Source organism: Phytophthora cinnamomi, assembly GCF_018691715.1.
Source record: "Phytophthora cinnamomi strain GKB4 chromosome Unknown Contig52, whole genome shotgun sequence".
Taxonomy (NCBI): Eukaryota; Oomycota; class Peronosporomycetes; order Peronosporales; family Peronosporaceae; genus Phytophthora; species Phytophthora cinnamomi.
This window is the reverse complement of record NW_027150985.1, coordinates 46156-73160: the sequence shown is the minus strand read 5'-3', so window position 1 is coordinate 73160 and position 27005 is coordinate 46156. Positions and strand designations below refer to the sequence as shown.

Genomic DNA, 27005 nt, shown 5'->3' with positions numbered 1-27005 from the left:
CACGCTTTGCGATCGTCGGTGGTGGCAACGTTGGTGGCGTCGTCGCCCGCGAGTTGCTCAAGAAGAACCTTGCCGTCACCATTTTAACGCGTGACGACACTAAGGTACGTTCATGGATCAGCATATAGACGCAGTCGTAGGCGTGACTGGTGTTCATGATTGGGTTGCGGTCGTTGCTCCCAGGCCTCACTACAAGCATTCAAGGAGAGCGGGGCCACCTTGGTGAAAGTCGATTATGAGAACCGCGAGTCGCTGCGGAAAGCACTCGTTAACGTCGAAGCTGTGTACGTGTTTGTTGCCATTACCGTCGAGCTTGCGGTCTTTGCGGTAGGATTGTCTCCGTGTTGCCTGCATTCTCATCGGGTGCTTGTGTCATTGGTGTGTACGTGGTTGTTGGTCATGTTCAGTGTGAGTGCCGTGTCTCCGGCAGTGATGATGTCCCAGGTCGAGGTGGTGCATGCGGCGAAGGAAGCGGGCGTGCAGCTTTTCGCGCCGTCTGAGGTAGGATAATGTGTCCCAGTTTTCCTGTTGTGGAACCGAGGACTCAGCGAATGTTCTCTTTGTGTTGGTACTCGCCACTTGACAGTACGGGGTACGTCTGACGGATGGTCCAAACAGTCCGAAGCGTGTCGTGCAGGACTTGCTCAAGAAGTTGGAGTTGCCTTACACGATCTTTTACGCCGGGATCTTCTACGAGTTCACGCCCATGTACGTTACAAATGGTAATTTGCCATCACCGATCGAGTTCGTTCCTGAACGACTGGGGACTCCCAGTGGGGATAAGAAGTTGAGGCTCTCTGTAGAGCATGTGCTTTCGCGCGTTCGATCTCCCCGTAGTTTGATGTAGATGTTATTAGTGTATGCGACTGACCTGACTCCGTGTTGGCACTACGTTGCACAGCGCTTTGGGGCATAACTACGCGGAGGGAAAAATGAACGTGGTGGGGAAGGCAATGTCCCGTTCAGCTTGACGGCGGCGCGCGAGGTTGGCGAGCTGGTAGCCCACGTCATGTCGACGGCTAGCAAGAGCGATCTGCAATGGGCCAGGATCCCTTTCGAGGGTGACCGCAAGACTCCGCTGGAGATCGCTGCTCTGGCCGAGAAAAAGTTGGGTAAGAAAATGGAGTTGACGAGCATCAATTACGAAGCGAACAAGAGGGACTTCTCCACCGACTTCGGGTCGTATTTGAGCACGCTGGCGACGGACGGGTTGGCCATCACGGGAACGAACGAGGAAATAGCAGCGGCCAAGGCGAAGTTTTATCCGGATTGGAAGCCGACCCCGTACGAAGCTTTCATTGAGTGAGCTGCTCAAGTAGCCTGCCTGATGTCTTGAGACACCGACCACGCAGTCCACGGAGTTGTAGCGAGTCTTAAGTGGTGCCCAGTTGGTTTGAACGGTGATGGCCTTTTACCACTTTGTGGGTCTATCTTGTGTTTATGGAAGATTTCGAAGACGACTCCGAGTTCGATACGTTGAGGTCCTTGGTTGAAGACGCGTCTTCCAAATCAACGATAAGACGAAGTGGAGAGAATTATCCAACGAGTAAAGCACTCGGGTGTGGAGCTACAGCGTTGTTGGTTGTCACTAGTCAGACTTGAAGAGTTTCGTGGTGACACAACTTGCTAATGGATATCGTTTTCTCTGTTTTGTGACATAAAACGTATCAATGCTAGCCACGATGTTACTAGATCAAAACTCCTGTTGGTTCTCTGGGAAAATTTGCGTACACAGTGTAGCCAACTCGACTTGCTGTCGAATGTGGTTATACACAGTAAATCCACAGAGCTTGGCCCCTTCTTCTGACTCCTGTAGGAACCGAGAGGACTCTGCGCTTACGTCATCTGAACATGAATGCCGTTTTGTGCATATCGAACGGCACACAAGTCGCTCCACACCGTCATGACACAGCTCTCGACGCAGCATGGCACTGTAGCACACAACATAAAGACAGTTAGAACTCTAGTGTTAATTCACAGCGAACTGGCCACAACCATACCCTCCAACAATATCACGTTTGATCGTCGATGCAGGATTAACAGGATAGAGGTCGTCCTGGTCTGCAAAATCCCACATCAACACGCCGTAGCTATCCGTCATGCGGTAAAACACGAGCGAGCGTGATTCAACCTGCAAATACTCAGCAGAACCTGTAGTAGCAGTGCTCCTGCGGTATTTGGCACCTGATTTGGCGTAGGTGACGTTTCCTTGCGGTTTGTCGAGAACCACACTATCCAGAGACTCAAGACTGTATTGCGGCCACTCAGTACCACAGCCTAGAATAGCGTCACACGCAGCGATGAATGTGGTCTTCAGACTTAAATAGTCGAAAGCGAAAGCTGAGACCGTGGTGACGATCTTGCTATCCACCTGAATCGATGGCACTGTGTGGGTGACAATTGACGGTGGGCCAGAAAATCCATGCCTTCCGTCTCGCGAAGAAGAATCTGCAGAGTAAAATCAGCCTTCGATTGTGCACACAGTTCCGCAAAGTCTCGATGTCGTGAGTATGCTGTCCGTCCAAGGTGGGTGTACGAATGCAGCAGGTTGCACATGTTGAGTTCTATGTTCGTAATGGGTGAGCCCAAGACCATTGATCGTACAGCAGTGAAGAAATGGCGCTGCATCACCAATGCACGTCGTAGTTGTCCATTCATATTGACCGCCTCGACTCGCTTGTGCCGCTGTAGAGTAGCAAATTCCCTCGCTGCAGCAATCGATTCATCAGGTTGAACGAGCTTGTGCTTGGCACGTAACGAATCACGTTTCTGTGTCAGTTTGGCCACCTCTTTCCTCACAGCCAATACTTCGTGCTTCTTGCGGTGTCGATGTCGTCGAGCGTTTTCAGCCTTCCGGCTAAACACTTTACCCGTTATGGCAGGCTGTGAGATACCAGTCGGATGCTTGTGCAATTCGTTTGCGTTACCGGTACTCCCTGCGCAATCTGTAGTTTTGTTCTCCTGACCACTGTCATCATCCTGTAGCAAGATCTCCAACAGAGTATCCACATCGTACTCGTCGCTGCCCACTGAATCTGACGAGAGGAACGCATCAAACGCGATTTCCATCTTCACGTTGACGCAGTAGGTTGCCGAGTGAAAATAAGTTCTGTTTGTTATTAATAGGTGAGACAGTAGAGGCTAGCTGGTATTCCCATCCCGCGGGGAAGGCCAAGCAGATCCATGATGATGGAAATATTGGACCAGACATGCAACACATAGTGAACAATGGAAGTGGAATTAAAAAAAAAAGACAGCGACTTGTAGTATAGTATGCGGTACGTTTTTCAACGATAGAAACACGAGGGTCTCAACCGTGTAGATGTGATAATACAAACAGGTAATGAGTGGCAGGATATACTGGGAGTGGCGCATGCTAGCTAGTCTCTCAGAGGGGTCCTCTCTTACTTAGTAAGAAGGATGATCAGCTGTCTGCTGGTCCAGACGGCAAGATTGCGTTGCCATTCAATGGCCACGTCAACATATCCGGATAGTCCACCGACATTACTTTCTAAAAGATCACTCCCACAGCCCAAGTAAGCAGCCATGTGTTTGACCAGCGATTTCTATTGAATATCAAACCTACGACACAAAGGACATTTCCATAAACCTGACAAAGTGGTATCGTTTCGTGTACTCTGTGGTTGCACCCCAGATTAATTCCTGTGGACAAGCGATCTGGATAATAGTGTGAACTACGTCAACGTAGTCAACGCAGTCAGCACAACATTCGATTGCGAGGTCATGGAGCGGTCACGTCAACACTATACAGTAAAACCACATTCGCTCCGAACACGAAGTACATGTATATGTTTTAGACGCCATAACGGACTGAGTTCGCGCTGGAAACCACCTCGACTACGTAATCTGCTGAAGTGATTAGGTAGACGCTGTACGCGTAGCCTTCATAAGGTTGCCTTCTGGATGGATCGCATACTAAGGTAGTATTAACCACCCGAGGTTCCTCTTAACCTGTTGCAGCACAAACCACATTGAAAAACTCCGTCACGCACACACGCCGCTATTCCACTCTCAACACCATGTCTACCTTCACACGCTTTGCGATCGTCGGTGGTGGCAACGTTGGTGGCGTCGTCGCCCGCGAGTTGCTCAAGAAGAACCTTGCCGTCACCATTTTAACGCGTGACGACACTAAGGTACGTTCATGGATCAGCATATAGACGCAGTCGTAGGCGTGACTGGTGTTCATGATTGGGTTGCGGTCGTTGCTCCCAGGCCTCACTACAAGCATTCAAGGAGAGCGGGGCCACCTTGGTGAAAGTCGATTATGAGAACCGCGAGTCGCTGCGGAAAGCACTCGTTAACGTCGAAGCTGTGTACGTGTTTGTTGCCATTACCGTCGAGCTTGCGGTCTTTGCGGTAGGATTGTCTCCGTGTTGCCTGCATTCTCATCGGGTGCTTGTGTCATTGGTGTGTACGTGGTTGTTGGTCATGTTCAGTGTGAGTGCCGTGTCTCCGGCAGTGATGATGTCCCAGGTCGAGGTGGTGCATGCGGCGAAGGAAGCGGGCGTGCAGCTTTTCGCGCCGTCTGAGGTAGGATAATGTGTCCCAGTTTTCCTGTTGTGGAACCGAGGACTCAGCGAATGTTCTCTTTGTGTTGGTACTCGCCACTTGACAGTACGGGGTACGTCTGACGGATGGTCCAAACAGTCCGAAGCGTGTCGTGCAGGACTTGCTCAAGAAGTTGGAGTTGCCTTACACGATCTTTTACGCCGGGATCTTCTACGAGTTCACGCCCATGTACGTTACAAATGGTAATTTGCCATCACCGATCGAGTTCGTTCCTGAACGACTGGGGACTCCCCAGTGGGGATAAGAAGTTGAGGCTCTCTGTAGAGCATGTGCTTTCGCGCGTTCGATCTCCCCGTAGTTTGATGTAGATGTTATTAGTGTATGCGACTGACCTGACTCCGTGTTGGCACTACGTTGCACAGCGCTTTGGGGCATAACTACGCGGAGGGAAAAATGAACGTGGTGGGGGAAGGCAATGTCCCGTTCAGCTTGACGGCGGCGCGCGAGGTTGGCGAGCTGGTAGCCCACGTCATGTCGACGGCTAGCAAGAGCGATCTGCAATGGGCCAGGATCCCTTTCGAGGGTGACCGCAAGACTCCGCTGGAGATCGCTGCTCTGGCCGAGAAAAAGTTGGGTAAGAAGATGGAGTTGACGAGCATCAATTACGAAGCGAACAAGAGGAACTTCTCCACCGACTTCGGGTCGTATTTGAGCACGCTGGCGACGGACGGGTTGGCCATCACGGGAACGAACGAGGAAATAGCAGCGGCCAAGGCGAAGTTTTATCCGGATTGGAAGCCGACCCCGTACGAAGCTTTCATTGAGTGAGCTGCTCAAGTAGCCTGCCTGATGTCTTGAGACACCGACCACGCAGTCCACGGAGTTGTAGCGAGTCTTAAGTGGTGCCCAGTTGGTTTGAACGGTGATGGCCTTTTACCACTTTGTGGGTCTATCTTGTGTTTATGGAAGATTTCGAAGACGACTCCGAGTTCGATACGTTGAGGTCCTTGGTTGAAGACGCGTCTTCCAAATCAACGATAAGACGAAGTGGAGAGAATTATCCAACGAGTAAAGCACTCGGGTGTGGAGCTACAGCGTTGTTGGTTGTCACTAGTCAGACTTGAAGAGTTTCGTGGTGACACAACTTGCTAATGGATATCGTTTTCTCTGTTTTTGTGACATAAAACGTATCAATGCTAGCCACGATGTTACTAGATCAAAACTCCTGTTGGTTCTCTGGGAAAATTTGCGTACACAGTGTAGCCAACTCGACTTGCTGTCGAATGTGGTTATACACAGTAAATCCACAGAGCTTGGCCCCTTCTTCTGACTCCTGTAGGAACCGAGAGGACTCTGCGCTTACGTCATCTGAACATGAATGCCGTTTTGTGCATATCGAACGGCACACAAGTCGCTCCACACCGTCATGACACAGCTCTCGACGCAGCATGGCACTGTAGCACACAACATAAAGACAGTTAGAACTCTAGTGTTAATTCACAGCGAACTGGCCACAACCATACCCTCCAACAATATCACGTTTGATCGTCGATGCAGGATTAACAGGATAGAGGTCGTCCTGGTCTGCAAAATCCCACATCAACACGCCGTAGCTATCCGTCATGCGGTAAAACACGAGCGAGCGTGATTCAACCTGCAAATACTCAGCAGAACCTGTAGTAGCAGTGCTCCTGCGGTATTTGGCACCTGATTTGGCGTAGGTGACGTTTCCTTGCGGTTTGTCGAGAACCACACTATCCAGAGACTCAAGACTGTATTGCGGCCACTCAGTACCACAGCCTAGAATAGCGTCACACGCAGCGATGAATGTGGTCTTCAGACTTAAATAGTCGAAAGCGAAAGCTGAGACCGTGGTGACGATCTTGCTATCCACCTGAATCGATGGCACTGTGTGGGTGACAATTGACGGTGGGCCAGAAAAATCCATGCCTTCCGTCTCGCGAAGAAGAATCTGCAGAGTAAAATCAGCCTTCGATTGTGCACACAGTTCCGCAAAGTCTCGATGTCGTGAGTATGCTGTCCGTCCAAGGTGGGTGTACGAATGCAGCAGGTTGCACATGTTGAGTTCTATGTTCGTAATGGGTGAGCCCAAGACCATTGATCGTACAGCAGTGAAGAAATGGCGCTGCATCACCAATGCACGTCGTAGTTGTCCATTCATATTGACCGCCTCGACTCGCTTGTGCCGCTGTAGAGTAGCAAATTCCCTCGCTGCAGCAATCGATTCATCAGGTTGAACGAGCTTGTGCTTGGCACGTAACGAATCACGTTTCTGTGTCAGTTTGGCCACCTCTTTCCTCACAGCCAATACTTCGTGCTTCTTGCGGTGTCGATGTCGTCGAGCGTTTTCAGCCTTCCGGCTAAACACTTTACCCGTTATGGCAGGCTGTGAGATACCAGTCGGATGCTTGTGCAATTCGTTTGCGTTACCGGTACTCCCTGCGCAATCTGTAGTTTTGTTCTCCTGACCACTGTCATCATCCTGTAGCAAGATCTCCAACAGAGTATCCACATCGTACTCGTCGCTGCCCACTGAATCTGACGAGAGGAACGCATCAAACGCGATTTCCATCTTCACGTTGACGCAGTAGGTTGCCGAGTGAAAATAAGTTCTGTTTGTTATTAATAGGTGAGACAGTAGAGGCTAGCTGGTATTCCCATCCCGCGGGGAAGGCCAAGCAGATCCATGATGATGGAAATATTGGACCAGACATGCAACACATAGTGAACAATGGAAGTGGAATTAAAAAAAAAAGACAGCGACTTGTAGTATAGTATGCGGTACGTTTTTCAACGATAGAAACACGAGGGTCTCAACCGTGTAGATGTGATAATACAAACAGGTAATGAGTGGCAGGATATACTGGGAGTGGCGCATGCTAGCTAGTCTCTCAGAGGGGTCCTCTCTTACTTAGTAAGAAGGATGATCAGCTGTCTGCTGGTCCAGACGGCAAGATTGCGTTGCCATTCAATGGCCACGTCAACATATCCGGATAGTCCACCGACATTACTTTCTAAAAGATCACTCCCACAGCCCAAGTAAGCAGCCATGTGTTTGACCAGCGATTTCTATTGAATATCAAACCTACGACACAAAGGACATTTCCATAAACCTGACAAAGTGGTATCGTTTCGTGTACTCTGTGGTTGCACCCCAGATTAATTCCTGTGGACAAGCGATCTGGATAATAGTGTGAACTACGTCAACGTAGTCAACGCAGTCAGCACAACATTCGATTGCGAGGTCATGGAGCGGTCACGTCAACACTATACAGTAAAACCACATTCGCTCCGAACACGAAGTACATGTATATGTTTTAGACGCCATAACGGACTGAGTTCGCGCTGGAAACCACCTCGACTACGTAATCTGCTGAAGTGATTAGGTAGACGCTGTACGCGTAGCCTTCATAAGGTTGCCTTCTGGATGGATCGCATACTAAGGTAGTATTAACCACCCGAGGTTCCTCTTAACCTGTTGCAGCACAAACCACATTGAAAAACTCCGTCACGCACACACGCCGCTATTCCACTCTCAACACCATGTCTACCTTCACACGCTTTGCGATCGTCGGTGGTGGCAACGTTGGTGGCGTCGTCGCCCGCGAGTTGCTCAAGAAGAACCTTGCCGTCACCATTTTAACGCGTGACGACACTAAGGTACGTTCATGGATCAGCATATAGACGCAGTCGTAGGCGTGACTGGTGTTCATGATTGGGTTGCGGTCGTTGCTCCCAGGCCTCACTACAAGCATTCAAGGAGAGCGGGGCCACCTTGGTGAAAGTCGATTATGAGAACCGCGAGTCGCTGCGGAAAGCACTCGTTAACGTCGAAGCTGTGTACGTGTTTGTTGCCATTACCGTCGAGCTTGCGGTCTTTGCGGTAGGATTGTCTCCGTGTTGCCTGCATTCTCATCGGGTGCTTGTGTCATTGGTGTGTACGTGGTTGTTGGTCATGTTCAGTGTGAGTGCCGTGTCTCCGGCAGTGATGATGTCCCAGGTCGAGGTGGTGCATGCGGCGAAGGAAGCGGGCGTGCAGCTTTTCGCGCCGTCTGAGGTAGGATAATGTGTCCCAGTTTTCCTGTTGTGGAACCGAGGACTCAGCGAATGTTCTCTTTGTGTTGGTACTCGCCACTTGACAGTACGGGGTACGTCTGACGGATGGTCCAAACAGTCCGAAGCGTGTCGTGCAGGACTTGCTCAAGAAGTTGGAGTTGCCTTACACGATCTTTTACGCCGGGATCTTCTACGAGTTCACGCCCATGTACGTTACAAATGGTAATTTGCCATCACCGATCGAGTTCGTTCCTGAACGACTGGGGACTCCCCAGTGGGGATAAGAAGTTGAGGCTCTCTGTAGAGCATGTGCTTTCGCGCGTTCGATCTCCCCGTAGTTTGATGTAGATGTTATTAGTGTATGCGACTGACCTGACTCCGTGTTGGCACTACGTTGCACAGCGCTTTGGGGCATAACTACGCGGAGGGAAAAATGAACGTGGTGGGGGAAGGCAATGTCCCGTTCAGCTTGACGGCGGCGCGCGAGGTTGGCGAGCTGGTAGCCCACGTCATGTCGACGGCTAGCAAGAGCGATCTGCAATGGGCCAGGATCCCTTTCGAGGGTGACCGCAAGACTCCGCTGGAGATCGCTGCTCTGGCCGAGAAAAAGTTGGGTAAGAAAATGGAGTTGACGAGCATCAATTACGAAGCGAACAAGAGGGACTTCTCCACCGACTTCGGGTCGTATTTGAGCACGCTGGCGACGGACGGGTTGGCCATCACGGGAACGAACGAGGAAATAGCAGCGGCCAAGGCGAAGTTTTATCCGGATTGGAAGCCGACCCCGTACGAAGCTTTCATTGAGTGAGCTGCTCAAGTAGCCTGCCTGATGTCTTGAGACACCGACCACGCAGTCCACGGAGTTGTAGCGAGTCTTAAGTGGTGCCCAGTTGGTTTGAACGGTGATGGCCTTTTACCACTTTGTGGGTCTATCTTGTGTTTATGGAAGATTTCGAAGACGACTCCGAGTTCGATACGTTGAGGTCCTTGGTTGAAGACGCGTCTTCCAAATCAACGATAAGACGAAGTGGAGAGAATTATCCAACGAGTAAAGCACTCGGGTGTGGAGCTACAGCGTTGTTGGTTGTCACTAGTCAGACTTGAAGAGTTTCGTGGTGACACAACTTGCTAATGGATATCGTTTTCTCTGTTTTTGTGACATAAAACGTATCAATGCTAGCCACGATGTTACTGTTGCAACCTGCAAGACAAGCACAGCTCTACGATGATTTACAGCCACTGGCAGCTGTATACTTCTGCTCGCAGGGTGAGATGTTTGGTTGCGCACGCTTACTTCGTCCGAATGAAGGACAGACTACAAGTACAGCGAACTTACCACCCATTACTGCATATCACACAAGGGGGGACTCCTAGGGGATAGCCCTAGTGCATGTAGAGCTCACGCTCCAACTTCTTTCTCATTCTCAATTCTACCAACTCAATAACAACCAGTCTCCTACACTCGCCTTGCTCCTCAGTCGACTTCCTAGCCTTCCATAAGGTTATGAGCCCAAGGACGACCTGCACTGAAGAGTAACAAGTGCAGAAGACCTCCGATACCGGATACCTGTGATACGCGATACCTGCCTATCCCGATACCTGCGACGCGCGAGAACCTGCGACGTGTGAGAATCTGCGACGTGTGACAACTTCAACGTGGTGCACTCGTACCACCCGCAGGCTACCCTCCAGCAGAGATGAACACCGCTGATGAAATGAAACACCCCGTCAGGCGGAACCTTGACGCTGAGTTCAAGGCCGCTGCTACTGAGACCCCGGTCAAGACGGAGCCAGGCCCGCCCGACCCCGAGCTAGTGAAGCTGCGGGCAGAGGTGTCAACGCTGCGTAAACAAACAGCGTCCGCCGCAATGATGGCAGCGGAAATGGAGAAGATGCGGTCTGATTTTGCTCAGCTGATGTCAAGACAAGCCGCAGCAAAGTCTCTCCACGATGCAGAGCTGGCAGAGCTCAGGGCCCATGCCCAGGCCGCACCCCAGCTGCATGCAGAAATTGTACAGCTAAAAACAACGATCCACGCAATGAGGAGTGGAGCCCCCGCGGCTGGCATACCCCCCGTCCCAGGGGCCCCGACCGCACCTACAGCACCCGCACGCACCACGCCTAAGATCAAGGACGTGATGTGCCGTAAGTTTGATGGCCAAGAGGTGTACCCCGGCCTTGGATCGGGCTTCGAGGACTTTATCCTCGAATACGAGCAAGCACTCTATACTGAGTCGCTACTCAACCAATCACGTTGGACCTCGCAGATCAAAGCTTCCGTATTGGTCAATTTTCTGGCGGGAAAGGCTGCGCGTTTCTTTCACTCCAATGTGACGCAATGGCGTACTGAAAATCCCGACTTCAACTATGAGAACTTCAAGGGCAAGATGAAGTCTGAATTCGGCTGCAGACTTAACCAAGTGCAGCTATGCAAACGATTGACGTCCGGCAAACGTCCACAAGACAGCTGGTCCGACTATCTAGACTACTTGAAGTATGTGTCCCGTCTCATGACCGGTGACCACAGTCTACTGCTGCTGGAGACCTTCTGTGCGAATGCCTGTCCGGATCTCGCAAGCGTTCTCGTTGCTCGCATTGATCGCTCAAACGGAAACTACCTCTCCGAAGCAGACCGCATCCTCGCACTACTCGTAGACCTGCGAGGTGATGGCCGCAACGCCCACAGGTCGCCAGAACGCCAGCGCCCAGCGAGCAACACGAAAAGAAAAACGGAGCCTACCAACAGCAAAAGCCCCAGCATCACGCCGGACAAAAACAGCAGAAGCAAGGCCACCGAACTGGACAAGGGCAAGCGCTAGCAGCAGCTGCGAAGCCTATGCCTAAACTGGTTTGCTATGTCTGCGACGAGGAGGGCCACCGCGGACCTGCCTGCCCGGAGCTCAAGAAGGTGAAGCGTCTCGTGAAAGAGCGTGGACAAGCTCACAATGCTGCGGTGACCGGCACCGATCCACCTGACGACGCGACTAACCAAGATGCTGATGGAGGTCTCTGGTTGGCCGCCTCGGACAGGACGCCCGTCGCTGAAGAATGGATACTCGACTCAGGTGCAACACACCATCTCTGCACCAACAAGAATATGCTGTTCGGAGTCGAGCCAGCCAGCCTGAAAATCAAAGTCGCGAACTCCGACACAATTACGGCAAACCTCAAGGGTAACTGCCTGCTGCGGACCAGTGTCAACGGAGTTGACCGAACCGTCCTGCTGACGGAAGTTTACTACTGCGAGAACCTCGGCCGCAACCTTCTCTCGTTATCGCAGCTGAGACGACGTGGTCTCCGCTTCATTTTCGACGAGAAGTGCACATTTCACGGAAGTGACGGCAGTATTGTGGGAGAAGCAATCGAGCGTCGCGGCCTCTGGGTCGTAAATGCCTCCGCCGCTGATGTGAATAGCGATGACCCTCACGCTTATTTCGCAAACATTCCCGAAAGCTCATTGCAGCAGTGGCACGAGCGCTTAGGCCACGTGAATTACCAAGACCTGCTGAAAATTGTCAACAAGAACCTTGCTACCGGGATGGCAATCAGCACCAAGAAGATGGACTTCTGTATGGCATGTGCTGAAGGAAAGCAAACACGCAACAAGCAGCCAACTGAAGATACCTCTGAGTCAGCACCGACGGATGAACACGGTGCAGTTATCTGCATGGACTTGAAGACTGATCTTCCAGCAGATCGCAATGGCCATCGCCACATCCTCACCATTGTCGACCACGCCACTAATTACAATCAAGTGTGCTTGCTGCATACAAAGGACGAGGCTTTCGACAATTTCGAGCGATTCGCAACTCAATTTCAGCGCCAGTTCGACGTTGTCATCAAAGTCATCCGTACCGATGGTGGGGGAGAATTCGTCAATCGAAAGTTCGAGGAGTATGCTGGACGACACGGCATCCGACTACAGCACACGCAGCCTGATACGTCCGCTTCGAACGGCAAAGCCGAAAGATTTCATCGGACACTGATGAATTCAGCCCGAGCCATGCTATGGGCATCCTCGCTGCCGAAACGCTACTGGGGTGACGCGGTTGTCTACGCCTCCTACATCCGGAATCGCGTCCCCACCCGTGCAAATGTGGACTACAAGTCCCCCTTCACGTGCTCACCGGTAAGCAACCGAATCTCGCGCATATACTTCGCTTTGGCTCCAAGTGCACAGTGCACGTCCCTCGCAAGAGCAAACGCAGTCTCATGAAACGCGCCGAAAAGCAATCGTTGTGGGGATCTCGGACACGCAGAAGGGCTACAAGTTGTTGCTGCCCCGAACCAAGCGTTTTATCACCAGCTCGGACGTACAGAATATCAACAAGCTGAACATCAACGAGCCGGAGACGGCGGAAGTACTCCAGAGACTGCATCAGGAAGAAATTCACTCTGAAACGCCCAACAACGGGGCCACCAACCAACCCAATGTAGGCGAAAACCACTCGGATCAACGTGAAACAGATGAATCCAGCGAGGAAGTAGGCGTCCCAGAAGATTTCGGACGGCCAATACCCGCTGGAGTACTGCGTCGAGTGTTTGGACGGCGACGCACCACTAGAACCGAAGAGTTCCAGCTCCCGAAGTCATTCATTGACGCGTTTGCAGGGCCAGCCTACGTGCTTCTCACAATTCGTGCTTCCGACCACATCAAAGAACCTAAGACACTCGGTGAGGCCATGCGCAGCAAATACTGGCGGCAGTGGAAAGAAGCGATGGATAAGGAACTCGCCGATCTCCAAGCCAACGGTACTTGGAAACTCGTTGACACACCCGAAAATGCGAACCTAGTGACGGCAAAATGGGTGTATAAGATCAAGTTCTCGAGCAACGGCGAACTAGAGCGCTTCAAAGCCAGGCTTGTCGCCCGCGGCTTCACGCAGAAGTTTGGAGTTGATTTTGATGCTACTTTCTCTCCGGTGCTCAAACTATCCAGCCTTCGCCTCATTGCTCTACTGGCAGCTCTTTGGAAGGCGAAGCTGCTGCAAGGCGATGTGCCGAATGCATATCTGAAGTCACCGCTGGATAAGCCGATCTACCTGACGCCACCAAACGGGACCTCTGGAGTGTTCGCCGGACAATCATGGCTGCTTCTCAAGGGACTTTACGGCCTCAAACAGAGCGGAAAACTCTGGAACGACATGATCGACGCGTTCTTAAAAGCAGAAGGCTTTACGCGCAGCAAGGTGGACCCGTGCATCTACTTCATGCACCGTGGTGGTAACCTTTGTGTACTCGGACTCTATGTTGACGACGTCCTTGTGGTGAGTCAAGATGATAATCTCTCCGAACACGTGATGTCACGTCTTGCTGAGCGCTTCAACATCAAAAATCTAGGGGAAGCTGAAAAATGTCTCGGTGTATGGCTCAAGCGCACCCCGGAAGGCATCATTCTTCACCAGCAGCAGACGATCGAAGAATTGCTGCAAAATTCGGCATGGAGCAGTGCCGCCCCGTGGCAACGCCAATGGAAGTGAACCACCAATTCTACGATGAAAATTCGGAGCCGTTCACCGACACCAACCTCGTCCGCGAGGCTATTGGCAGCCTTTTGTGGCTTTCGAATTGTACCCGACCGGACATCACCACCGCAGTAAACTGCCTTTCACGATTCGTGGCACACCCGACAGAGATGCACTGGCGTGGAATTAAACGCGTGCTGAGATATCTCAAGGGCACCATGAGTAAAGGACTCCTGTACAAGTTCGGCAACGGTCCGGGTGCACAGCTGCAAGCAGTCGTTTACTCCGACGCAAACTGGGCTGGAGACTCCAACTCTGCAAAATCTACGAGCGGTGCAGTGTTGCAGATAAATTCGATGACCGTCTCGTGGGCCTCACGCAAGCAGACCACGGTCGCACTTTCGACCATGGAAGCCGAATATGTTGCTGCCTGCACAGCGGTTCAAGATTGCATCGGCATCCGCCAACTTCTTGACGAACTACGCCTGCTACCTGAAGGCGCGTCCATTTTGCTCCGCGTTGATAACCAATCGGCCATCAAGTCCATGCAAAACGCAGTTTCGTCTCAGCGGACTCGACACCTCAACATCAAGTACCATTTCGTTCGCGACGCCATCATGAAAAAAGGACGTCCACGTCGAATATTGCCCCACGCAACAGCAGCTCGCTGACCTCTTCACGAAAGCCACTGATCGGGTCATTTTCGAGCGCCTCTGCAGCAAACTTCGCCTCGCAAGCCATGCTTGAGGGGGAGTGTTGCAACCTGCAAGACAAGCACAGCTCTACGATGATTTACAGCCACTGGCAGCTGTATACTTCTGCTCGCAGGGTGAGATGTTTGGTTGCGCACGCTTACTTCGTCCGAATGAAGGACAGACTACAAGTACAGCGAACTTACCACCCATTACTGCATATCACACAAGGGGGGACTCCTAGGGGATAGCCCTAGTGCATGTAGAGCTCACGCTCCAACTTCTTTCTCATTCTCAATTCTACCAACTCAATAACAACCAGTCTCCTACACTCGCCTTGCTCCTCAGTCGACTTCCTAGCCTTCCATAAGTTACTAGATCAAAACTCCTGTTGGTTCTCTGGGAAAATTTGCGTACACAGTGTAGCCAACTCGACTTGCTGTCGAATGTGGTTATACACAGTAAATCCACAGAGCTTGGCCCCTTCTTCTGACTCCTGTAGGAACCGAGAGGACTCTGCGCTTACGTCATCTGAACATGAATGCCGTTTTGTGCATATCGAACGGCACACAAGTCGCTCCACACCGTCATGACACAGCTCTCGACGCAGCATGGCACTGTAGCACACAACATAAAGACAGTTAGAACTCTAGTGTTAATTCACAGCGAACTGGCCACAACCATACCCTCCAACAATATCACGTTTGATCGTCGATGCAGGATTAACAGGATAGAGGTCGTCCTGGTCTGCAAAATCCCACATCAACACGCCGTAGCTATCCGTCATGCGGTAAAACACGAGCGAGCGTGATTCAACCTGCAAATACTCAGCAGAACCTGTAGTAGCAGTGCTCCTGCGGTATTTGGCACCTGATTTGGCGTAGGTGACGTTTCCTTGCGGTTTGTCGAGAACCACACTATCCAGAGACTCAAGACTGTATTGCGGCCACTCAGTACCACAGCCTAGAATAGCGTCACACGCAGCGATGAATGTGGTCTTCAGACTTAAATAGTCGAAAGCGAAAGCTGAGACCGTGGTGACGATCTTGCTATCCACCTGAATCGATGGCACTGTGTGGGTGACAATTGACGGTGGGCCAGAAAAATCCATGCCTTCCGTCTCGCGAAGAAGAATCTGCAGAGTAAAATCAGCCTTCGATTGTGCACACAGTTCCGCAAAGTCTCGATGTCGTGAGTATGCTGTCCGTCCAAGGTGGGTGTACGAATGCAGCAGGTTGCACATGTTGAGTTCTATGTTCGTAATGGGTGAGCCCAAGACCATTGATCGTACAGCAGTGAAGAAATGGCGCTGCATCACCAATGCACGTCGTAGTTGTCCATTCATATTGACCGCCTCGACTCGCTTGTGCCGCTGTAGAGTAGCAAATTCCCTCGCTGCAGCAATCGATTCATCAGGTTGAACGAGCTTGTGCTTGGCACGTAACGAATCACGTTTCTGTGTCAGTTTGGCCACCTCTTTCCTCACAGCCAATACTTCGTGCTTCTTGCGGTGTCGATGTCGTCGAGCGTTTTCAGCCTTCCGGCTAAACACTTTACCCGTTATGGCAGGCTGTGAGATACCAGTCGGATGCTTGTGCAATTCGTTTGCGTTACCGGTACTCCCTGCGCAATCTGTAGTTTTGTTCTCCTGACCACTGTCATCATCCTGTAGCAAGATCTCCAACAGAGTATCCACATCGTACTCGTCGCTGCCCACTGAATCTGACGAGAGGAACGCATCAAACGCGATTTCCATCTTCACGTTGACGCAGTAGGTTGCCGAGTGAAAATAAGTTCTGTTTGTTATTAATAGGTGAGACAGTAGAGGCTAGCTGGTATTCCCATCCCGCGGGAAGGCCAAGCAGATCCATGATGATGGAAATATTGGACCAGACATGCAACACATAGTGAACAATGGAAGTGGAATTAAAAAAAAAGACAGCGACTTGTAGTATAGTATGCGGTACGTTTTTCAACGATAGAAACACGAGGGTCTCAACCGTGTAGATGTGATAATACAAACAGGTAATGAGTGGCAGGATATACTGGGAGTGGCGCATGCTAGCTAGTCTCTCAGAGGGGTCCTCTCTTACTTAGTAAGAAGGATGATCAGCTGTCTGCTGGTCCAGACGGCAAGATTGCGTTGCCATTCAATGGCCACGTCAACATATCCGGATAGTCCACCGACATTACTTTCTAAAAGATCACTCCCACAGCCCAAGTAAGCAGCCATGTGTTTGACCAGCGATTTCTATTGAATATCAAACCTACGACACAAAGGACATTTCCATAAACCTGACAAAGTGGTATCGTTTCGTGTACTCTGTGGTTGCACCCCAGATTAATTCCTGTGGACAAGCGATCTGGATAATAGTGTGAACTACGTCAACGTAGTCAACGCAGTCAGCACAACATTCGATTGCGAGGTCATGGAGCGGTCACGTCAACACTATACAGTAAAACCACATTCGCTCCGAACACGAAGTACATGTATATGTTTTAGACGCCATAACGGACTGAGTTCGCGCTGGAAACCACCTCGACTACGTAATCTGCTGAAGTGATTAGGTAGACGCTGTACGCGTAGCCTTCATAAGGTTGCCTTCTGGATGGATCGCATACTAAGGTAGTATTAACCACCCGAGGTTCCTCTTAACCTGTTGCAGCACAAACCACATTGAAAAACTCCGTCACGCACACACGCCGCTATTCCACTCTCAACACCATGTCTACCTTCACACGCTTTGCGATCGTCGGTGGTGGCAACGTTGGTGGCGTCGTCGCCCGCGAGTTGCTCAAGAAGAACCTTGCCGTCACCATTTTAACGCGTGACGACACTAAGGTACGTTCATGGATCAGCATATAGACGCAGTCGTAGGCGTGACTGGTGTTCATGATTGGGTTGCGGTCGTTGCTCCCAGGCCTCACTACAAGCATTCAAGGAGAGCGGGGCCACCTTGGTGAAAGTCGATTATGAGAACCGCGAGTCGCTGCGGAAAGCACTCGTTAACGTCGAAGCTGTGTACGTGTTTGTTGCCATTACCGTCGAGCTTGCGGTCTTTGCGGTAGGATTGTCTCCGTGTTGCCTGCATTCTCATCGGGTGCTTGTGTCATTGGTGTGTACGTGGTTGTTGGTCATGTTCAGTGTGAGTGCCGTGTCTCCGGCAGTGATGATGTCCCAGGTCGAGGTGGTGCATGCGGCGAAGGAAGCGGGCGTGCAGCTTTTCGCGCCGTCTGAGGTAGGATAATGTGTCCCAGTTTTCCTGTTGTGGAACCGAGGACTCAGCGAATGTTCTCTTTGTGTTGGTACTCGCCACTTGACAGTACGGGGTACGTCTGACGGATGGTCCAAACAGTCCGAAGCGTGTCGTGCAGGACTTGCTCAAGAAGTTGGAGTTGCCTTACACGATCTTTTACGCCGGGATCTTCTACGAGTTCACGCCCATGTACGTTACAAATGGTAATTTGCCATCACCGATCGAGTTCGTTCCTGAACGACTGGGGACTCCCCAGTGGGGATAAGAAGTTGAGGCTCTCTGTAGAGCATGTGCTTTCGCGCGTTCGATCTCCCCGTAGTTTGATGTAGATGTTATTAGTGTATGCGACTGACCTGACTCCGTGTTGGCACTACGTTGCACAGCGCTTTGGGGCATAACTACGCGGAGGGAAAAATGAACGTGGTGGGGAAGGCAATGTCCCGTTCAGCTTGACGGCGGCGCGCGAGGTTGGCGAGCTGGTAGCCCACGTCATGTCGACGGCTAGCAAGAGCGATCTGCAATGGGCCAGGATCCCTTTCGAGGGTGACCGCAAGACTCCGCTGGAGATCGCTGCTCTGGCCGAGAAAAAGTTGGGTAAGAAGATGGAGTTGACGAGCATCAATTACGAAGCGAACAAGAGGAACTTCTCCACCGACTTCGGGTCGTATTTGAGCACGCTGGCGACGGACGGGTTGGCCATCACGGGAACGAACGAGGAAATAGCAGCGGCCAAGGCGAAGTTTTATCCGGATTGGAAGCCGACCCCGTACGAAGCTTTCATTGAGTGAGCTGCTCAAGTAGCCTGCCTGATGTCTTGAGACACCGACCACGCAGTCCACGGAGTTGTAGCGAGTCTTAAGTGGTGCCCAGTTGGTTTGAACGGTGATGGCCTTTTACCACTTTGTGGGTCTATCTTGTGTTTATGGAAGATTTCGAAGACGACTCCGAGTTCGATACGTTGAGGTCCTTGGTTGAAGACGCGTCTTCCAAATCAACGATAAGACGAAGTGGAGAGAATTATCCAACGAGTAAAGCACTCGGGTGTGGAGCTACAGCGTTGTTGGTTGTCACTAGTCAGACTTGAAGAGTTTCGTGGTGACACAACTTGCTAATGGATATCGTTTTCTCTGTTTTTGTGACATAAAACGTATCAATGCTAGCCACGATGTTACTAGATCAAAACTCCTGTTGGTTCTCTGGGAAAATTTGCGTACACAGTGTAGCCAACTCGACTTGCTGTCGAATGTGGTTATACACAGTAAATCCACAGAGCTTGGCCCCTTCTTCTGACTCCTGTAGGAACCGAGAGGACTCTGCGCTTACGTCATCTGAACATGAATGCCGTTTTGTGCATATCGAACGGCACACAAGTCGCTCCACACCGTCATGACACAGCTCTCGACGCAGCATGGCACTGTAGCACACAACATAAAGACAGTTAGAACTCTAGTGTTAATTCACAGCGAACTGGCCACAACCATACCCTCCAACAATATCACGTTTGATCGTCGATGCAGGATTAACAGGATAGAGGTCGTCCTGGTCTGCAAAATCCCACATCAACACGCCGTAGCTATCCGTCATGCGGTAAAACACGAGCGAGCGTGATTCAACCTGCAAATACTCAGCAGAACCTGTAGTAGCAGTGCTCCTGCGGTATTTGGCACCTGATTTGGCGTAGGTGACGTTTCCTTGCGGTTTGTCGAGAACCACACTATCCAGAGACTCAAGACTGTATTGCGGCCACTCAGTACCACAGCCTAGAATAGCGTCACACGCAGCGAATGAATGTGGTCTTCAGACTTAAATAGTCGAAAGCGAAAGCTGAGACCGTGGTGACGATCTTGCTATCCACCTGAATCGATGGCACTGTGTGGGTGACAATTGACGGTGGGCCAGAAAAATCCATGCCTTCCGTCTCGCGAAGAAGAATCTGCAGAGTAAAATCAGCCTTCGATTGTGCACACAGTTCCGCAAAGTCTCGATGTCGTGAGTATGCTGTCCGTCCAAGGTGGGTGTACGAATGCAGCAGGTTGCACATGTTGAGTTCTATGTTCGTAATGGGTGAGCCCAAGACCATTGATCGTACAGCAGTGAAGAAATGGCGCTGCATCACCAATGCACGTCGTAGTTGTCCATTCATATTGACCGCCTCGACTCGCTTGTGCCGCTGTAGAGTAGCAAATTCCCTCGCTGCAGCAATCGATTCATCAGGTTGAACGAGCTTGTGCTTGGCACGTAACGAATCACGTTTCTGTGTCAGTTTGGCCACCTCTTTCCTCACAGCCAATACTTCGTGCTTCTTGCGGTGTCGATGTCGTCGAGCGTTTTCAGCCTTCCGGCTAAACACTTTACCCGTTATGGCAGGCTGTGAGATACCAGTCGGATGCTTGTGCAATTCGTTTGCGTTACCGGTACTCCCTGCGCAATCTGTAGTTTTGTTCTCCTGACCACTGTCATCATCCTGTAGCAAGATCTCCAACAGAGTATCCACATCGTACTCGTCGCTGCCCATTGAATCTGACGAGAGGAACGCATCAAACGCGATTTCCATCTTCACGTTGACGCAGTAGGTTGCCGAGTGAAAATAAGTTCTGTTTGTTATTAATAGGTGAGACAGTAGAGGCTAGCTGGTATTCCCGTCCCGCGGTATTTCCGCAGCTACTCTTGGTTGGGGGCCACAGTTCATTTGAGTTTGGCTTTGTTTAAATTGCTCCAGGGCATTGTGTCCTGGAGCTTCCCCATTTTCGAGGTGGAGCCGATTTTTGAACAAAGTCAGTGGCCCTCGCTGTCACCTGGGATGATGCTTGCTGCTAAACCAGATACGGTTTGACCGTCAATGCGCGTGTATTGTTCATAGGTGTCCGATTTCCACAGTCCGAAGTTTTTGATCGCGAGGTGATCGACCCCGGCAATAAATAGTTCTGTTGCGCCACCACTGTGCATGGAGTGAGTGCCGTAGTGGTCCGGATCTTCACCTGCAGCAATAGCTGCATTTTTTATTGCCCTTGTCATGTTGGCTGCCGTGATGAATTCATTCTGGTTGCCGCTGCAGATAGGGGCGTTGGCTGCGATTCCCTTGCGTCCACGGTGTTGCGCCAGGAGCCATGCAGCTCGTACTGGGCATGCCCACCATGTGTTTGACCGCTCAAGAATTCTTGCTTCGGCCTTGCCGCTTTGGTCGGTATTGCTGCCTCTGAAGTGCACCTTTACGACAGTCGCCTCGTGTTCCGGAGTTGCTATGCTGCCGTCGGGTGTCAGGCATCTCACATCATTATGACACAGGGCGTAAGGCTTCAGACGCCCTTTGTCGGCTAGGTACTCGCTTCGCCGTAGCAAAAAGAAGTAGGCCATGAGATCAACCCCCCACAAGACGCAATCATGGGCTGTGTTGAAGTTGCAGTTTTGGCGTAAGAGTGTCGCCATATCGCGGTCAAGCTCTCGGTGCTGGTGCAGCATAAACATCGAGACTGGCCAACGGCAGCAACGGAGTGATGCCGCCGGCCAGCAAGCGCTCTGTAAGCGCACGCTCTGAATTCCACTTGGCTCAAGGCACGCAGCCCGAACAAACAGTGGACGCTGGCACGCGCCCACCACTGCATGAAGGCACGACCTGAACGACAACACAAGAGCTGAAGGAGACTAGCTAGTTCAGGTCTTTCATCCGCTTTTATTTTTCTCATTAATCAACTTACCTTCTTCGAAACATCCCGGGTTTCGCGACAAAGCTAGCTTTGCGCTCTTCGAAGTGTTGAGTGCATTGATCCCGGACGTCGCTGACTGTTCGGTACTTCGTCTCTTCGGTGCGAGAGGTCTCCTGTCTCGGCTGTACCCAAGAATACCGGTATACGCCGACTAAGTACGAATCGACTAAGTTCGACTTAAGTGCGATTGAAGTGAACTTCAAGGATGCCGGGCTTTGCGGTGGACTCCGACGGCGATGTGGAGATGTCGATCCCCCAACCGATCTTCGAGGTGATCTGGGCCCCTGAGCTGTCCAGCTGGGACCATGCGGCGCTGATCGACTGGCATCGTGAGTGGGAGCGTTATGTGGAGAAGATACGTCATCGCTGCACCACCACTGGAGAGACATTCGAGAACGTGGTGGCCACTGTAAAAGGTTCTGTGAAGCATAAAACGCTGAAAAACCTGGCTACCTACGTGCTGAAGAAGTCCGTAGACTCTGTGACAGATGCGGACATCATGAGCGCTGTACAGGCACGGTGCCACACGCTCAAGAACGAGTTCGTTCCGGACGTCACGTCGCTGTTCCGTCAGAATCTGATGATGGACCTGTCTATCGACGACTGTGACGCACGCATCTTCCGCTACTACGAAGATTTCAACGGAATTGTAGAGGACAACGGCCTCCAAAGGTTAATTGGAGCCGATAATGAGGCAGACGCTGGCTACAAGAGTCGCATGAAGTCTCGCTGCCGCCTATTGATTGAAAACCTGCAGCCGCCAGTCCTCAAGGCTCAAATTTCGCGGCTTATCGAATTAGAGAGGCGTGACTGCAAATCTGATGATGTCGCTCTCTTCGATTTGATATTGAAGCATGCGAAGGTACAACAACGATTTCACCGGATGTCGCAGGACTATGATACAAAGGCCGACGCCAAGTCGATGAAGTCTGATCGCAAGCCGCAGCGTGTCAAGAATGACAAGTCGCCAACGCCTCGCCAGACATCTCCAATGACAACGGCGCTGAAGACGAGTGATGCGTCGGCAGGGCGGTCTCCACGTCTGCCGCCCCATGACGGCTGTCTGGTCTGCAAGGGACCACACTGGCTCAGGGACTGCCCGACCGCCACAGACGCACAGCGCGAGGACGCGAGGAAGCGCTTCCGTGAGGCCAAGGAGCAGCGCTCCGGTGTACTGCGCTCTAAGGCTGCACGGTACATGGTACCGGACGCGACTGTTCGCCTCAACGGTTTATTAGAGGTGCCGTACTCCCCCGACACCGGTGCCGACAAGAGTATCATCCTCCAAGAATTCGTGGACTCGCTACGTAGTGTGCAGCCCACACTCGTAGTGACTCCATTGAGCACGCCGGTGGACGCTAAAATGGCTGACGGGAGTTTGGTGAGATGCGAAAACGAAGTGTTGCTGGATTTGGAACTAGTCACTATTGCGGGGCCGGTCTCGATGCGATCAGTGGCGTGTGTGATATTGGCCGGTGAAGGTGATGAGTTTCTGCTCGGCAGCGATGCCTTGAAGATGCTCGGCATCGATATACAAGACCAGCTTGCCCAGTTAGCAGGCTTACCATTGCTAGACGCAGAAGACGACGAGTTTCCAGTCGGCGGTGAGCTTTTAAACGACGAAGAGTCACCCGAGTACGATGCAGTACTTGGCCATCTGATGGAACGCGCAGTAGCCAATGGCCTTCCGAGGGAGCATGTTGGCGCTGTTCGAGAGCTACTCGCCCAGTTTCCTGACGCTTGGCGGGAAGCAGTCGGCCTGGACCCGCCTGCAAACGTTGAGCCACTCCGAGTCACATTGCGCCAAGATGCTGAACCGTTCCGGAGCCCACCACGTAAGTACGCCCCTTTGCAAGCCCAATTTATCCACGAATATGTGAAGTCGTTGGTCGACAATGGGCTGGTGGAACAGAATAATGCCTCTCGATGGGCATGTGCCGTTGTGCCCGTACGCAAACCGGGCACACAAGACCAGTTCCGACTCACCATTGACTACAGGCCCGTGAACCGAGTGACCGTCCCAATTGCTGGCACAATGCCAACGGTGGCTACTGCGGTCGACTCGTTTAACGGCAAGAAGATATTCGGGCGGTTCGACTTCACGCAGGGTTTCTGGCAGCTACCCCTTGACAAGGATAGCCAAGAAATTTTCTCTTTTGTCACACCAGATGGCGTGTTCACCCCGACTCGAGCCTCGCAGGGCGCGATGGACTCCGCGCTACACTTCCAGAGTCAGGTTCAAAGCAAGCTGGCTCCTTTGATTCCGCACTCGGCGCTAGTGTGGGTGGACGATGTTATTCTCTTCGCGCCAACGGTGGAAGAGTTCCTGCACACGCTGCGTGTTTTCTTCGAGATCGTGCACGAGGCCAATTTCAAGCTGAACATGAGCAAATCATCGCTGTTTGAGCTGGAGGTACTATGGTGTGGGCGTCTAATTTCCAGTCACGGTATGCGCCATGACCCTGCCCGTGTAAGTGCCCTGGCAGAACTACCCCTGCCCGCCACCGTTGCCGACCTCCAGTACTTCGTGTGTGCCACGAACTGGCTGCACGACTCTCTTCCAGACTACGCGCGAGTTATTGCCCCTCTCCAGGACAAGCTGAATGCGGAGCGGCAGCGAATCGGTCGGCGTAATGGTAATGCTTTGAATGTAGCGACTGCGTGGACGAACCCCGAGCGCGCTGCGTTTGATGCCGTGGTGGCTCTAGTGGCAGACTCCGCGCTGATGACGTTCCCAGATCCTGATGCAGAGCTGCTTCTGTTTACGGATGCATCAGCCGCAGGCTACAGCATTATCCTGACCCAAGTTCGTGTCTGGGATGCATCGCTCCCCGTGGAGGATCAGGCGCACGAGCTAATCGTTTGCAAAGGCGGTTTGTTCAAGCACAACGAGTTGAACTGGACTGTGGTGGAGAGAGAAGCGTTTCCTATCATCAAAGCATGCCACGACCTGGATTATTTCCTTCTCCGATCGAAGGGATTTCGACTTTACTGTGACCATGCCAACTTGGCATACATTTTTGCGCCTGGTGTGGAGCTCAAGAAACACGTGAGAGATAGGCTGCAACGCTGGGCGATGCGCCTGTGCGGTCTTCACTACACTATGGAGCACATTCCTGGCGAGAAAAATGTCTGGGCTGACATCGTCTCTCGCTGGCACGCGAGATCTGTTATTAGTGTTGGTGCAGTACGCACCCGAAGCCACCAAGTTGTCCCAGTTTCTGATCTCTCGCCGCTCCGACCCTTGACAGACGACGATTTTGCATTCCCGACACGTGCAGACATCCTCACGGCTCAGCAGGCAGCCGCTCGCGAGAAATCTCGGCTGCGCGTACCGTTGATGACGGGGGAGGATGGTGTGGTGACCATCGATGAACGTCTCTGGATCCCCACGAGCTCGACGGACTTGCTCGCTCGTTTATTCGTGGTCGCCCACTGGATCACAAGGTCATCGTGGCCAAGAAGCGATGCTTTTGGCCCTGAAAGAGCGATTCTGCATTGCCAACATGGATGCGAAGGTGGCGAAGTTTGTTCGCCAATGCCTGCTTTGTGAGCACTTTAAAGGACCTCGGCAAATTCCGAGGCCGTACGGACCACTGCTTTCGCCGACACAGCGGAACGAAGTAGTCCACTGGGACTTCTTGTCACTCGGTGAAGGATTTGGCGATTCAGCATATCTCCTCGTGGTGAAAGACGGGCTCTCTCATTTCTGCGAACTGTTTCCTTGCGCGACACCGACAGCTTTTGTGGCCGCAGAGGCATTGACAATGTGGTATACAAGATACGGTATGCCGGTAACGCTGCTATCCGACCAAGGCACGCATTTTCGCAACGAAACAATGAAGCACCTGGCCGCCAGACTGAAGATTGAACTCAGCTTCACGCCGGTTTATTCGCCATGGCTGAATAGCACTCTTGAAAGGCTAAACAAGGACGTCCTGCAAGTCTTTCGGGCGTTGCTGATGGAATATGGCCTCGACCAGCACGAATGGCCGTATTTGCTGCCCGCAGTGCAAGCCAACTTGAACCATACTCGGGTTCAATCGCTAGCAGGTCATGCGCCAATCGAAGTGTTTACTGGCCTGCCAGCATCATCAGCCCTGGATGCAATTGTGGTGCCCGCAAGTGCTGGTCGAAACGAGCGTGTCGTAGATCTGGCTGGTTTTGACGACATGATTGACCAACTGCGCTCATCGCTGCACGATTTGCATCGCGAAGTGGCCGACGCAAAGGAGCGCCAGCGACTCAGAGACATGGCAGCCCACAATGGCACTCCATCCAACTTCGATGTTGGCGACTACGTGCTATGATCAAGGATTGATCAGCGGCTTCCGAATCGTAAGCTCTTGGGGCACTGGGTTGGCCCATTCAAGGTGATTGCCGCTTTGCCTCACTCGTTTGAAATCGAGCACCTGATAACGGGGCGCAAGTATGAGGTACACGCTTCGCGGCGGAAATTTTACGCCGACTCTGACCTCAATACTACCACGGAGCTGCTCGAACTGGTGTCCTCCCAAGGAATGCTGCTCGGGGTCGGTTGTTCCCCTCGGCCCCTGCGTCGCCCCCGCGGACCTGGAACGAGGCCTAAGTGACCCGGGCCAATTTCGACGCGTTGTACGCGACGCGTCCCTGGGCCTACCTGACCCAACCCACGGAGACGTTGACCTTCGCGGCCGGGGACGCGTCCTTGCAGGCTCTGCTGACCCGGTATCGGTGGCATTTGGACCATTGGGCCCAAGCCTACTGGGAGGGCACCCACGAGTTGCTCATCCCTGCCAACGCGACCTGGAATGCTTGGCGCCGGCGACGTAACTCTCGCTGATCTCACGCGGGGGATCACTGGGCTCGGGTCGTCCAGTCCGTCCTAGAGCTATTTGGGCGGTGGATCGCGGACTTGGACCTCTTGCTGGACCCGCTGTTCTTGCAGTTTCCACCGTCCAGGTCGACCGTCGGGCGGTGGTATCCGGGCGTGGAGCACACGACCTTGCAGGAGGCTCTGGACGCCATCAACTCGAGCGAGCCATGGCGTTGCTTCTTCCGTGGCCAGCCCGACGCGCGCGGAAATTGCGCAGTGGGGCGTGCTCACCCAGCGTACGCCCTTGCTCGACTTCGCGACAAGTTCGTCCAAGCGATCTAGGCGTCCTCATTCAGTAGGCCACTGTAGCCCCCTAACTTCAATATATCGTCGTTGCAATTCTTCCGCGTTTGGTTTCTTCCGTTGTTTCTTTCCACTCTTTTCTTATGCGACGACCCTCCGTCGTCCCATCTTCGGCCAAC

At 52.2% G+C, this 27005-nt stretch overlaps 1 protein-coding gene across 2 annotated transcripts; it reads left to right on the top strand.

The window, feature by feature from the left end:
* Window positions 1–53: 53 nt before the first annotated feature.
* IUM83_19840 (Gag/polymerase/env Polyprotein) lies at window positions 54–26865 on the top strand (the record flags this gene model as incomplete). 2 transcript variants are annotated; one of them, XM_067944909.1, is made up of 12 exons in its annotated part: window positions 54–104; window positions 184–284; window positions 408–501; window positions 587–708; window positions 4461–4554; window positions 4640–4761; window positions 4956–5040; window positions 17689–17789; window positions 17913–18006; window positions 18092–18131; window positions 23897–24534; window positions 26587–26865. In XM_067944909.1, the coding sequence occupies 12 exons, from the start codon at window positions 54–56 to the stop codon at window positions 26863–26865; spliced, it is 1821 nt and encodes a 606-aa protein (XP_067789540.1). The 2 variants fall into 2 exon arrangements, with proteins under 2 accessions (XP_067789540.1, XP_067789539.1); XM_067944908.1 differs by having other exon boundaries at window positions 184–290.
* Window positions 26866–27005: the final 140 nt, after the last annotated feature.